The sequence below is a fragment of the Pristis pectinata genome, chromosome 14 (genome assembly GCF_009764475.1).
Source record: "Pristis pectinata isolate sPriPec2 chromosome 14, sPriPec2.1.pri, whole genome shotgun sequence".
Classification (NCBI taxonomy): Eukaryota; Metazoa; Chordata; class Chondrichthyes; order Rhinopristiformes; family Pristidae; genus Pristis; species Pristis pectinata.
The window spans coordinates 1,462,129-1,476,027 of NC_067418.1; the positions used below are offsets into that span (position 1 = coordinate 1,462,129).

At 51.9% G+C, this 13,899-nt stretch overlaps 1 protein-coding gene across 13 annotated transcripts in view; it reads right to left on the reverse strand.

The window, feature by feature from the left end:
• Positions 1-13,899, reverse strand: part of mrvi1 (murine retrovirus integration site 1 homolog) — a 239,359-nt gene that overhangs the window by 37,369 nt on the left and 188,091 nt on the right. For 12 of the 13 annotated variants that reach the window (XM_052028841.1, XM_052028840.1, XM_052028843.1 and 9 more), the window contains 4 exons: positions 10,775-10,805; positions 8,005-8,145; positions 6,687-6,818; positions 1,255-1,408 (listed from right to left, as the gene is read on the reverse strand). In XM_052028841.1, the coding sequence (XP_051884801.1) occupies positions 1,255-1,408; positions 6,687-6,818; positions 8,005-8,145; positions 10,775-10,805 (458 nt within the window). Of the gene's footprint in view, positions 1-1,254; positions 1,409-6,686; positions 6,819-8,004; positions 8,146-10,774; positions 10,806-12,101; positions 12,198-13,899 lie in introns of those variants that run through there. The other variant, XM_052028844.1, reaches the window with a different exon arrangement.

Consider the following 13,899-nt stretch of genomic DNA (forward strand, 5'->3'; position numbering starts at 1 on the left):
TCTGCTGGAGGAACTCTGCGGGTCAAGCAGCATCTGGGGGGGGGGGGGAAAGGACATTGACGTTTCGGGTCAAGACCCTGCATCAGGACAGAGTGTAGACGGGAGGAGGCCGGTGTGAAGAGGGGAGGAGGAGGGGTGAGACAGGGGCTGGCAGGTGATAGGTGGATCCCGGTGAGGAGGAGAAATGATGGGCAGAAGGAGCCAAGCGGGAGGCGTGGAGCTGGGAGACGGTGGGGCTGGGTGATGCCTCTCCTCCACTCCCTCCAGCAATTTGTTCTTTGCTCCACACCCCACCATCCAGTCTCTTGTGCCCCCATTGTCAGTGTAACCTTCCATCGTTGAATAACCTGTCACATTGACTGTCAAGCAGCAGTCACGATGACCACTGCACTGTCTGGTAGAGGGCTGGGGGAGGCAGAAACAAGTTTACAACAAGATGCACGTTGAATCTGTCGGTGAGAATCTGGGCCTGAGTGCAGGTACACTGGCTGCAGAATGAAACGAGGACAGCAACGGATAATCTGCTGGAGGAACTCAGCCGGTTGAGCAGCATCTGTGGGGGGGGAAGGAATTTTAGGTGGAACCCCTGCATCACCCCCACAGATGCTGCTCGACCTGCTGAGTTCTTCCAGCAGATTGTTTGTTGCTCCAGATTCCAGCGTCTGCTGTCTCCTGTGTCTCCACTAGGACAGCATCTGGATGGACTAACACTGCAAATAATACAGGGATATCACTGGGATTAACACTGGGATAATTGGGATTAATACTCGGAATATACTGGGATTGCCCAGAACAACCAGAGTAAACACCAGGATAAAACTGGGATTGATACTGAGATAACATCAGGATTAACACTGGGACAACAATGGGATTATCACCAGGATAAAACTGGAATTACACTAGAATTATACCAGACAGAATGGTGGGAACATCAGGAGAACCACAGGATTGACACAGGGATTAGGCTGGGTTTACCACTGGGATGGCTCACCACAGGGATCACTGTCGGGTACAGGGTCGTTCCATGACCAATGCGGAGGTGTTTTTGATGTCCGCCCAGCCCACTCTGTTAGGCATTGCTGGGGAGTGGGTATCCCAGCCACCCCGTGGGTTGGGGCAGGACCCCTGCCTTTAGCCCTGCCACGCTGACCACCCCACAACACCTTGACCCCGGTGCATCTCCCTCCTCAACCCACTGCGAGATTGGCAGGACGCTCCCAGCGCCCGGACACCAGACAGCACACGTGTCCCTACCACTGCCGTCTCCGTACGGACTGTAACTCCGGCTCGAGTTCTGATTGGCCAGCTTTTTGAATTCGGTGAGCTCAGCGTGATCCTTCTCGTACATCCGCTTCAGGTTCTCTACGTACTGCATCATCACCTCAGTGGCCTTGGACATTCGCTTCTCCTGCAACGCACAGGGCAGCAGTACAGAAAACACCGAAACCATCCTCTCCGGACGCATCACGGCTCGGTACAGCAACTGCTCTGTCCGGGACCACAAGAAACTGCAGAGAGCTGTGGACACAGCCCAGCGCGTCACGGAAACCAGCCTCCCCTCCATGGTCTCTGCCTCAGTAAAGCAGCCAGCATAGTCAAAGACCCCACCCACCCCGGACATTCTCTCTCCTCCCCCCTCCCACTGGGTAGAAGATACAAAAGCCTGAAAGCACGTACCACCAGGCTCAAGGACAGCTTCTATCCTGCTGTTATAAGACTCTTGAACTAACCTCTTGTACAATAAAGATGGACTCTTGGCCTCACAATCTACCTTATTATGACCTTGCACCTTATTGTCTGCCTGCTCTGCACTTTCTCTGTACCTGTAACACTTTATTCTGCATTCTGTTATTGTTTTCCCTTGTACTACCTCAATGCACTGATGTGAGGAAATGATCTGTATGGATGGAATGCAAAACAAGGTTTTTCACTGCACATGACAATAGTAACCAATTTCCAATTACAAATGACCAATTATCTTTATTCCTGTTTTAACCTCACCATCCTGTGCCCATTCCCTTGCCAAATTAGTTTAAACCACCCCCCACAGCTCGAGTGAACCTACCAGCGAGGGTACTGGTCTCAATTCTGAGAAGCAGTGTGACCGGCCCTTTGTAGAGTTCCCACCTCCCCCAGAACTGGCTCAGGTGCCACAGGAACCTAAAGCCCTCCATCCTGGACCACCTGTGGTGTCCTCTGGTCCTCATCGCAGCTGCGTTGGGCATTATCACCTTTGAAGTCTTGCTCTCCGATCCCTTTCTGAATTCCTTAAAATCTGTCAGCAGGACCTCAACCCTGTTCTACCTACGTACTGAATTTGGGCATGACCTGAGAGAGAGTGGGGGGGGGGGGGGGGGGGGGAGAGAGAGAGAGGAGGGGGGAGAGGAGGGAGAGAGGAGAGGAGAGAGAGAGTGAGAGAGAGAAGGGAATAGGCCCTTCGGCCCACCCAGTCCATGCTGACCATCAACCACACACACTGATCCCATTTTATTCTCCCCACGTTGTCACCAACTCCCTCCAGATTCACCACTCACCCACACACTAATGTTAATTTAGTGGGCAGTTGATCCACTGATCCACAAGTCTTTGGGATCTGGAGCAGCGGGGGGAACTTGCAAACTCCACACAGGCAGCACCTGAGGTCAGGATTGAACCTGTGTCTACCAGCCACTCCTCTGTGCCACCCTTACAGCACTAAATGGGGAAGTTTTTTGGAAGTGTATAAAATCCTGAGGCGCCTGGATAGATTGACCAGGAAGGACCTGTTTCCCCTTGCAGTGGGGTCAGAAAACCAGGGCAGAGATTGAAAGTAATGATGGAAAGATCCGAGAGGAGCTGCGATCAGACCGTCTCACCCAGAGTGTGGGGTATGTGGCATCTTAACTACTGGGGTCACATTTGTTCCCCTCCAGTCCACAGGAGCCTGAGACAGAATCTGTAGACCCTGAGGTGACACTCAGAGCTTCCACTGTCTCTGTTGCCACCTCTTTCCAAGTTCTGGGATGTACACCATCGGCACTTTGGGATTTATTGACTTTTAGCCTCACCAGCTTCTCTAGTACTTTTTATGAATACATTTCCTTCGGATCCTCATTCTCACCAGATCCTTGGCTTTCTGGAATTTCTGTCAGATTATTCCTGTCCTTTTGCTGGTGTTTAGTTCCCCTGCTGTTCCCTTGTACCCCATTACAGATTGCCCTGTCCCTGTCTGTAAGGGACATATATTTGCCCACGTTCCATCTTACGTACCTACAGAGCCTCCTACAGCCTGTGGTTTTGCTTCTCGCTGCTCTGCTCTTATATTCTATCTCCCCTTCATCATGTCCTTGCTGAGTGGTAGGATGGTCCCAGTACTCAGGCCGACCGCTGCTCTGACACGGTATAAGCCTCTTCCTTCAATTTAATGTTGTCTTTAATTTCTTCTGTCAGCCTGTGGGGTTTCTATTCCTTAAAGGAAGATATTTTTCCTGCCAATTGTGCAAGGTTTCTCAGAACTGCCAGTCCTCCACCATTCCCTCATTGGAGTTCTCCCAGTCAACCACAGCCAGTCACCCCTCGCACTGGCACAGTTGCCTTCAGCTTTAAACCCCAGCTTCAAGCTCAAGGTCAAGTTCTCAGATATTGTGGTTACCTCTTCTCTGAAGGCCCCTTGATGACAAGATCATCAATTAACCCTTTCTCATCGCATAGAATGAGACCTAAAATAACCTTTTCACTAGCTGGTTCCACAACTTATTGATCTAAGGAATCAGGCTCAAGGACAGCTTCTATCACGCTACTGGACAGACCTCTTGCACAATAAGATGGACTCTTGACCTCATAGTCTACCCTGTTATGACCTTGCACCTTATTGTCTGCCTGCACTGCACTTTCTCTGTAACTGTAATACTCTATTCTGTTATTGTTTTCCCTTGTACTGCCTCAATGCACTGTTGTAATGAAGTATGGACGGCATGCAAAGCAAAGTTTTTCACTGTACCTCGGTACGTGACAATAATAAACCAATTCCAATCCACGTATGCATACCTCCACTTTAAACCACTAATGTGACTTGTCCTTTCTACATGCAGATCGAAGTCCCCCATGACATCTCTGTTGCACCAGTTACATGCCATGCCCGAAGTTACAACCACTATGTGGTGCCCATAAATAACCCTGACCAGTGCTTCTGCCCTTCGAAATTCCTCACCTCCAGCCAATCCGATCCTACATCATGATCTCCGAGCCAGGATTGTTTCCCATTGGTCCCCAATCTCACCCACTGTTTACAGTGTCTCCCAACCTCCTTCACCTTTCTGCAGGTCCTCCCGGAACATTGAATGTTCAACTTTGGTCACCCTGCACTTCTGTAGCAGCCATTCCATTGTGCCCTTTGTGGCGTTCATTCATCTACCTTGTTATAAATGTGAGGAGCATTTAGAAAGATTCAGAAGCTGTACCTTGGCCCCTTTGCCAGCCTTTGATTCTGTTTCCTATTTTTGTCACTTACCACTTTCCCAACCTCTACTTCCTACTTTGTTCCTCTCCCTCCTGAATTGCCCTCGAGGTTTCCAGCCCGCTCCAGGTTGGCTTAAACTCTCCCCAGGAGGAACAGCAAGCCCCACCCGCCTGTTCTCCCCCACCCCCATTCGGATATTGGTCCTGACCCAGGGACCCACCCAATTTGTACCAGGTCCCACCTGTTCCAGATATGGTCACAATGACTCAGGTCTAAACCCTCCCCACTGCACCATGTCTTCAGCCACACGTTCACCTGCTCCATCCTCCCAGTCCTGGACTTGGTGCTGCAGGGGGCTGGCAATAACCCTGAGGTTACCAGCACTGAAGTGCTGCTCTTTCACCTGTTGTAAGGAGTCTCCGTCTTTTTCTGACTTTGTCATTGGTACCAACAAGGACCACAGCCTCAGGCTGTTGACCTCCCCTTGCAGCCACTCAATCTCATCCTTGACCCTGGGACCAGAAAGGCAACGTACCATCCAGGAGTCATGTCTCTAGTCCAAGAAACACCTGTCCGTCCCCTAACTACTGAACCCCTTTCACTACTGTTCCCTGGCACCTTCCTCCCCTCCTGCTCATTTGAGCCACACAGCCACCCTCCTGGCTACACATCCCTGAGGAACGGTCGCCCCAACAGTTTCCAAAAAGGAGAATCTGTTGGTAAGATTGAGTCAAGGAATGCCTGCAGTACCAGCCTGCTCCTAGTCTGCCTGGCAGTCATTGGCGCTCTCTCTGCCTGCTCTTGTTTCAGCTGCAGTGTGACCACATCCCTACTGTACGTCCACAAAGTTCTCAGCCTCACGGATCCACCACAGTCACTCCAGCTCCAAAACTCTATGGAACTCTGGTTAGGTCACATTTAGAGTATTGTGTGCAATTCTGGTCACCTCACTAATAAGAAGGATGTCGAGGCTTTAGAGAGGGTGCAGAGGAGGTTTACTGGGATGCTGCCTGGATTAGAGGGCATGTGCTATCCGGAGAGGTTGGACAAACTTGGGCCCTTTTCTCTGGAGCGGTGGAGGCTGAGGGGTGATCTGTTGGAAGTGTATAAAATTATGAGGGGCATAGATAGGGTGGACAAGCAATATCTTTTTCCCATTTTGAGCGATCCAATACCAGAGGGCATGCATTTAAGGTGAGAGGGGGTAGGTTCAGAACAGATGTGAGGGGTATGTTTTTTTTACTGAGAGAGTGGTGGATGCCTGGAATGTGTTGCCTGATAGGGTGGTGGAGGCAAATTCACTGGGGGCTTTTAAGGGGCTTGGATGGGCACATGAATGAGAGGAAAATGGAGGGATATGGACATTCTGTAGGTAGGAGGGAATAGCTATCCTGGCACAACATTGTGGGCCGAAGGGGCTGTTCTGTGCTGTACTGTTCCATGTTCTATGTTCTAAAACCCAGAGGTCAGGCTGCTGTAGCTGGAGGCAGTTTCCTCAGTTAAGGTTGTCAGGAAACATCCAGGCGCTCCCACAGGCTGCCCTGTCCTCACCGATGACAGAAAGGAGAGGAATTCCAGAAAACACCCTCCAACCCAAACAAGAGTCGGGAGGTCATGTTACAGCTGTACAACATGTTGGTGAGGCCACATCTGGGGCACTGCGCACAGTTCTGGTCACCCTGCTACAGGAGGGATGTCATTAAACTGGAGGAGGTGCAGAAAAGATTTACGAGCATGTTGCCGGGACTGGAGGGCTGGAGTTATAAGGAGAGCCTGGACAGGCTGGGACTGCTTTCCCTGGAGCGAAGGAGGCTGAGGGGTGACCTTATGGAGGTTTATAAACTCATGAGGTGAATGGTCACAGTCTCTCCCCAGGGTAGGGGAGTCTAAACCTAGAGGGCACAGGTTTAAGATGAGAGGGGAAAGATTTAAAGGGGACCTGAGGGGCAAGTTTTTCACACAAGAGGGTGGTGGGGATGAGGAACAATTGGTAGAGGTTGGTACAACTGTGGGATTTAAAAGATATTTAGGCAGGTACATGGATAGGAAAGGTTTAGGGGGATATGGGCCAAATGCAGGAACATGGGACAATCTCAGGAAGATGTGTTAGTCAGCAGGGACCAGTTGGGCCGAAAGGGCTGTTACTGTGCAGTATGGCTCTATGATCCTGTGACACATTGATACCTGTAGGTTGACAGGTATCAGGGCTCCACCAGCCTGGATACACCCTGCCCCTGGCGTCACTCACCTGTCGGACAGCCCCCACCATCTCTGCCCTTCCGGAGAGCCTGACAGCCAGACGCTGCAGAACAGCCACCGTCTCCAGCAGCCTCTCTTGGGCATCGCGGTGGTCCGAGTGTACCCAGAGCGAGGCTGAGGACTGGAAGTGAGAGCAAGTAGTCACCAACTGTGCAGTATTCCGCCACTCCCTGCCTCGCCAGCATCTCCCACACACTCCGCCCCACCACCACCACAGATCCCAAGCTCTGGAATCCCCCACTAAACCCCTTAAGGTCATGGCCGCAAATCACACGTGCAGTTCTGAGGGATGCTTCAAGCCGCTATATAAATGCAGGATGTTAATGCTCTGCGCCCCTCCCTCCTCCTCATGTCTACGGAGGTGCTGAATGTATGGAGAGGTGCAGTGAGCCGTCAGTAACACACACTGACCAGCCCGGGGCACCAAGCAGACCCATCGCCCCAAGCCTGGCCAGAGGAGATACCACCCCTGCAGCGGTGGAGCCTGGAATAAACCCGGACTGGAAACGTGGTCAGAGGCACGGCCCAAAGCAAGGCTACACAGGTCGCTGGGAGGTTCCAAGTGGGTCAGAAGTGATATGCTGGTAAATCAAAGGGCTCTCTGCCTGCACAGTGACGGGTCAGACCGTGGGCACGCCATCAACTGACCAATGCACAACTCTCCTGAGGTGTGGCTGCGATAATCTCTGTCTCCTAAAGCTCCATCCAGAGCCTGTGACTGTTGGTCCCAGCAGCTCCCCTGCCCAGAGTAAGAGAGAGATATGACACGGAAACAGGCCCTTCGGCCGATCGAGTCTGTGCCGACCATCAACCACACATTTACACTGACTCTGCACTGATCCCACTTTATTCTCCCCAGATTCTACCCCTCACCTACACACTAGGGACAATTTACAGCAGCCAGTTAATTGACCAACCCACACGCCTTTGGGATGTGAGAGGAAACAACATGGTGGGCCGAAGAGCCTGTATTGTGCTGTATTGTTCTATGGTTCTATAATATGAATCCGGAGCCCTTGGGGGAAATCCACGCGGTCACAGGGAGAACGTGCAAACTCCACACAGGCAGCGCCGGAGGTCGGGATTGAACCCGGGTCTCTGGAGTGTGAGGCAGCGACCTTACCAGTGTATCACTCACAGTCCCGCTCAGTGCAGCAAGCCTAGACTGCCCAGAGAGAGGCTGTGGTGATATGACCCCAGCCAGCCTGACTTTGGAGAAAGGCCCGGAATTTGACTGTCTGTTTTCACCTCCTGGTGGCCCGGTTCTCTGGCTGGGATCCGTGTGGGACCCTGACAGGGGGCCTCACCTTCAGCTCAGATTTGAAGTTTTCAAGCTCCCTCTCTGTGTTGTCTTCAGCTAAGTTCCTCTCCCTCTCTGCAAGACCCAGCCTTGCCTCCAGAGTGTAGCTGTCATTCTTAAAGGCCAAGGACAGCTGGATGAATGTGTTCTGCAAAGAAAAACACACACACGTTATTTTTGTTGCTCGTCCCTCAGTGAGACCATGGCATCTAGTCTGCAGTGTTGTGAGGTGCATGGTTTGGCTGATTAAACCAATCTGGGCTCAAGATGTCCTTCCACGCAGCTGAAAAGAGGTGCACGGATGCTGCAGATCAGCGGCTCTTCATATCCCAGATTCCTGTTTCCTCTTTGATTCCTCCGTTCATCTTCCTCAGATGAGGAGGGACCACTTTTCGTGCAGGTACGCCATGCAGGGCGGCCCAATGGTGGTTGTTCCCAGTGGGATGTGTCAGTGTTCAAACTCTTCAGGGATGCTCTGAGGGACTCTCTGACTCTCTTTCTCTGTCCGCCTGTGATCGTTTGCCCTCAGTCATCTCTCCACAAGCAGTTGCTTTGGGATTCTGTCATCAGACATCCTTCTGATGTGTCCTGCCCAGCGGATCTGTAACCCTTTCACTAGTGTTGCTCACCTCACATCTTCAGCTGGGGAGGTTTGTGTTAAGGAAGTCCGTTTTTGGTCAGCATCAATGGGATGGATAACACGTTCTCACGCGCGCACACACGTGCGCACACACACGCGCACACACACGCGCACACACACACGCACACACATGCATGCACACATACACACACGCATACGCGCACATACACACACACACGCATACACACACGCGCGCACACACATACACACACGCATACACACATGCATACGCGCACACACGCACACACACGCATACACGCACGCATATACGCACGCATACACGCACACACACATGCGCACACATACAATCACACACACATGTATAGATACACACACATTCACATGCACATGCATGCACACAGACACACACATGTGCAAACACACACACACACACACGTATGGACATACACACGAATGCAGCATCAGCCGTGTCTGCATGCTGACACACCCAGGGCTGGATTAATTTGTTAATCCCCATCTGGAGCAATCCCAGTAATCAACCATAGATTTATCCAAATGTCTTTTAAATTCTGGGGTTTAGGGATTGGAGGATAACTGCCAGGGATGTCTCCAGAATGGATAAATGAGAAAGCTGAAACTATCCCGTGACCTAGGTGGATGTATAGAATTCCAAAGGTTTCCAACTTTTCTCCTCTGCTCAGTCTGAGAAGGCCATCCCCTTACCCTGAGACTACCCCGAGCTCTAGATCCTCCTGTTTCTGACTAAGTGTGCTGGTTGTGGACAACACCAACATTGGTGATGCAGTGGACAGTGAAGAGAGTTATCTAAGTTTACAAGGGGATCTAGACCAACTTTGGAAGTGCGCCACAGAATGGCAAATGGAATTTAACTCAGACAAGTTCGAGGTGTTGCACTTTGGTAAGTTAAAGCAGGGCAGGACTTACACAGTAGCGCCCCGGGGAGTGTTGCAGAAAAGAGAGACCTCGGGGTACAAGTGCATAGTTTCTTGGAAGTGGAGACACTGGTGGACAGGATGGTGAAGAAGGCATTTAGCATGCTAGCCTTGATCGGACAAGGCATTGAGTGCGGGAATTGGGAACATCATGTTATAGCTGTACAAGACTTTGGTGAGGCCACACCTGGAGTACTGTGTGTGGTTCTAGTCACCTGGTCATAGGAAGGATAGGAGGGACGTCATTAAACCAGAGAGGGTGCAGGAAAGATTCACAGGGATGTTACCAGGACTGGAGGGCTGAAGTCATCAGGAGAGACAGGACAGGCTGGGACTGTTTTCCTTGGAGTGAAGGAGGCTGAGGGGTGACCTTACAGAGGTTTATAAAATCATGAGGGGCAGAGATAGGTGGATGGTCACAGTGTTTATCCCAGGGTAAGGGACTCTGAAATTAGAGGGCATAGGTTTAAAGTGAGAGGGGAAAGATTCAAAGGGGTAACTTTTTCACACACAGGGTGGTGGGTGTGTGGAACGAGCTGTCAGAGGAAGTGGCAGAGGCGGGTACAATTACAACGTTTAAGAGACATTGGACAGGTACCAGGATGGGAAAGGTTTAGAGGGAGATGGGCCAAATGCAGGGAAATAAGACTAGCTCAAGTAGACCTCAGTCAGCATGGACCTGTTGGGCCGAAGGGTCTGTTTCTGTGCTGTATAATTCTGTGATTCTAAGCTTTGGTGAAGCCCAATCAGGTTCCTTTTTCTCGGTTAAAGGCACTACCTAAGTGCAAGCTGTGATTGCATCTTCCTCCTGGAGCAGGCTGTCTATGTGGTGACCAGTTTTATTTCATGTATTGTTACGTATTCCTGCCTCTGCGTTCTGCTACAGAAATGATTCCACTTCAGCTGGGAGTGGATCAAAGGATGAGTTTAGATTCTGTTCTACATATCGTGACTGGACTTCAGACTGCTGGAGTCTGGGGACTCACAGTCAGTCAGTCACTGCTGATTTGATGCCAGGACTCTCTGGTGTTGAGAAACTGCTCCTTTGACCTTCATACAAACAGAAACGTCATAAACACCCACACGAGCCTCTGAGAAAGCCTTTGACGGAAGCCCTGTAGCTATCATACTTGTGTTGGTTTACATTTACGTTGACAGCAGGATGTTTCACTGGAGTTCTACTCTGGTGCAGTAAAAGCTGACAGGGAACCAGAGACACTCACCTCGATTTCCTTCTCTGTCAAAGGGGGTAATCTGTAAGAGAAAAATAGAGAAACAGTTCTGATGAAAGGTCATCGGCCTGAAACACTGATGCTGTTTCTCCCTCCACAGATGCTGCCTGACCTGCTGAGGACTTCCAGCATTCTGTGTTTTACTTCAGGATTCTGGCATCTATTGTGGCTGGGTTGGAGGTTCCCAGGATCGGGGATCGTACCCTGAGTGCTGTACATATTCACCATCCTCCCCAGCCCATCCACCACACATCATCACCAGCTTCTGTCGAGATTGGTGCCACTTGCAGAGGACTGGGCGCCAAGGGAATGCAGGCAGGGTTGAACCAACCAGTGCAGCCAAACGCAGAGGGCAGGAATATGTAACGCCAGCCTCCTCCCCGTCTCCAACCACATCAGCCTCCTTCCCTCTCCTGCTCTGTGTTTATCCAGCTTCCCCTTACACCCATCACCACTCCACACCTCAACCCTCCCTGTGGGAGAGATTCCACACTCTCCCCGTTCCCTGGGGAAAGAAGTTCCTCCCAAAACTCCCTTGTGGATTTATTTCTGACCGTCTTAGATGGGCATCTTGGTCAGCATGGACTATTTGGGCCGAAGGGCCTGTTTCCGTGCTGTATTACTCTATGACTCTACTCTTGGCTCTGGTCTCCCAGCGTAGTTGTGTACAGGGAAGAACAATTTACTGTAAGCCTCAAGACCATGATCAGACACCCCCCCCCCCCACCCCCCCATGATGATCTTTTTTTCTGGGAAGCTCAGCCCTCTGTTGGGAAGAGTTACTGCACTCTGTTAGTTACTCCTTCAGTTCACGCCCGGCTGTGTGAGACCAACCAACATCTCTCTTGCCTTGGCTCAGCTCCTGTTGAGACCCTGGTCCAGCAAGTCCTGTTCTCCCATCACCTGTGCTCACTGAATCACACAGCCCCCCAAGGCACCAGCTCCCCAACCTTAAAATTCTCAGCCTGATCTTCAAATCACCCCATCTTGTTGCACCCATCTCTGTATAACTCTCACAGATTTCTGCCCTAATGCTGGCCCTACCGCTGTCAGCTCCCTGGACTCCAAGCTCTGGAATTCTCTCCACACACCCCTCTACTTCTCACCCTCCTCCTTCAAACTGCCCCTTCAAAGTAACCTTTCTGGCTGAGCTGTGGGTCACCAATCCCGATCTCTCCTTGTGTGGCTCCTGTGAAACACCCTGGGGCATTTTACTGGACTGAGGGTGCTATAGAAATGCAGGTTGTGGATGAACACTGGCTTCATCCAGGGCTAGCCACACTGCTCTCAGATTGCATGGAAAAGAATCAGTACTGACATCAGTTCTCCAGCCTGCCAGCCACAGGGAGCTGGTTCTCAGCGCAGTCTGCCTGGGACTGTGACCTTTCCCGCTCCACACTCTTCAAACACAAGGCTGTGGGAAGCAGGAAAACAGAATCCGTGTGAAAGAGCTGGAGGGAGGGAGGGAGAGAAAGAAAGAGAGAGAGAGAGAGAGAGGGAGGGGGAGAGAGGCGGGGGAGAGAGAGGGGGGGGAGAGAGGGGAGAGGGGGGGAGAGAGGGGAGAGAGAGGGAGGGGGAGAGAGGGGGGGGGGGAGGGGGGGGGAGAGAGGGGAGAGGGGGGGGAGAGAGGGGAGAGAGAGGGAGAGGGGGAGAGAGAGAGGCGGAGAGAGAGAGGGGAGAGAGAGAGAGAAAGAAAGAAAGAGAGAGATAAGGAGGGAGCGAGTGGGAGAAAGAGTCACAAACTGAAAAACAGACAAGGGGGAAAACAGCCACAGGCAGGGGAGACACACGGCTGGAGGAGGCAGAAAAGCTAGAAAGGGCAAAACGAGTGAGCAGGAGAGAGATCGAGACGCAGAGAGGACAAAGGAGAACGAGTAAACAAAAAGGGAGAGATACAGAAACAGAAATCCTGATCCAGTGCTGTCTGTGTGGAGTTCGCATGTTCTCCCTGTGACCACGTGGGTTTCCCTCGGGTGCTCCGGTTTCCTCCCAAAGATGTGCGGGTCGGTAGGTTAGCGGGTCGCTGTGAATTGCCCCTGGGGTGTAGGTGGGTGGAAAAAGATTCAAAAGGGAATTGCTGGACACATGAGAAAGGATAACTTACAGGAAAGGCAGAATGGGGCTGATGGAGTGGCTCTGCTGGGAGCTGGCATGGAACAATGGGCTGAATGGCCTCCTTGTGTATCATAAGTAAAAGAAGAGTTGAAGTCCGTCAACTAACAGACCTACTGGACTGGGAAACGGGAAGGGTTCAGGACATACCCAGTGCAATTCCAGCTGGTGAAATAGCGCCTGATAGATGGAGAGAGGGAGCGTGAGTGAGGTGGTGCAGAGGGGGAAAGAGGGAGCTGATGTCCCGTTCAGAGAGTCCAATGCCTGCTCCGGTTGCGAGACTTCCGACCAACCGTTCCGTTGCTGTGGCCACTGCAGAGTGTTGTTCCTGAGAGAATGTTGTCTGGTCTCCTATCCTGAGGCTGAGCTCTGGAACTCACTGGACCAGGCTCGGCCTGACTGGTGCTGAGGCTGGGATGGGCTTTAGAGGCTGGTGTTTGGGGCTGTGGAGTGGGTTGGTGGGAAAAGGTAACACAGTGGGGTGGGGGGGGGGGTGGGACGAGTCGTTGGGGAAGGGATTGGGTGGGAGATGACCTGCAGTATGATGAAGGAGCATTGAGACTGGGGACGGGGAGGGGTAAGGTCCCGGACAGGGGGGTGGGAAGGTGGGCGGGAGATTGGGTGGGTGCAGAGGCAGGGGGATCCACCTCCATGCCAGGACTGGGGTCCAAGGGTAGAGGCAGGTAATGTACTGGACCACACCACAGCATGAAGACCACCCTGTCCTAGGAGAACCCTGCGATGGGCAGCTGGTTGGCACTGTCCAGGTTCCACTACAGTGCTCCAAAAGAACAACAGCATCCCTCACAGCCATGGTACAAGCATCGCACTAGGGTCACCAGGGTAACTGTCACTAAGCACCCAGTTGAAATCACTGTGTGGCGGAGTGGTCCAATCATATGGAATCCAGAAAACTGTTAGGCAATTAATCCCTGAAAGTGACTGAACAGGTTGATAGGGCGGTAAAGAAGGCGTACGGCAGGCTTGCCTTTATTTGTCGAGGC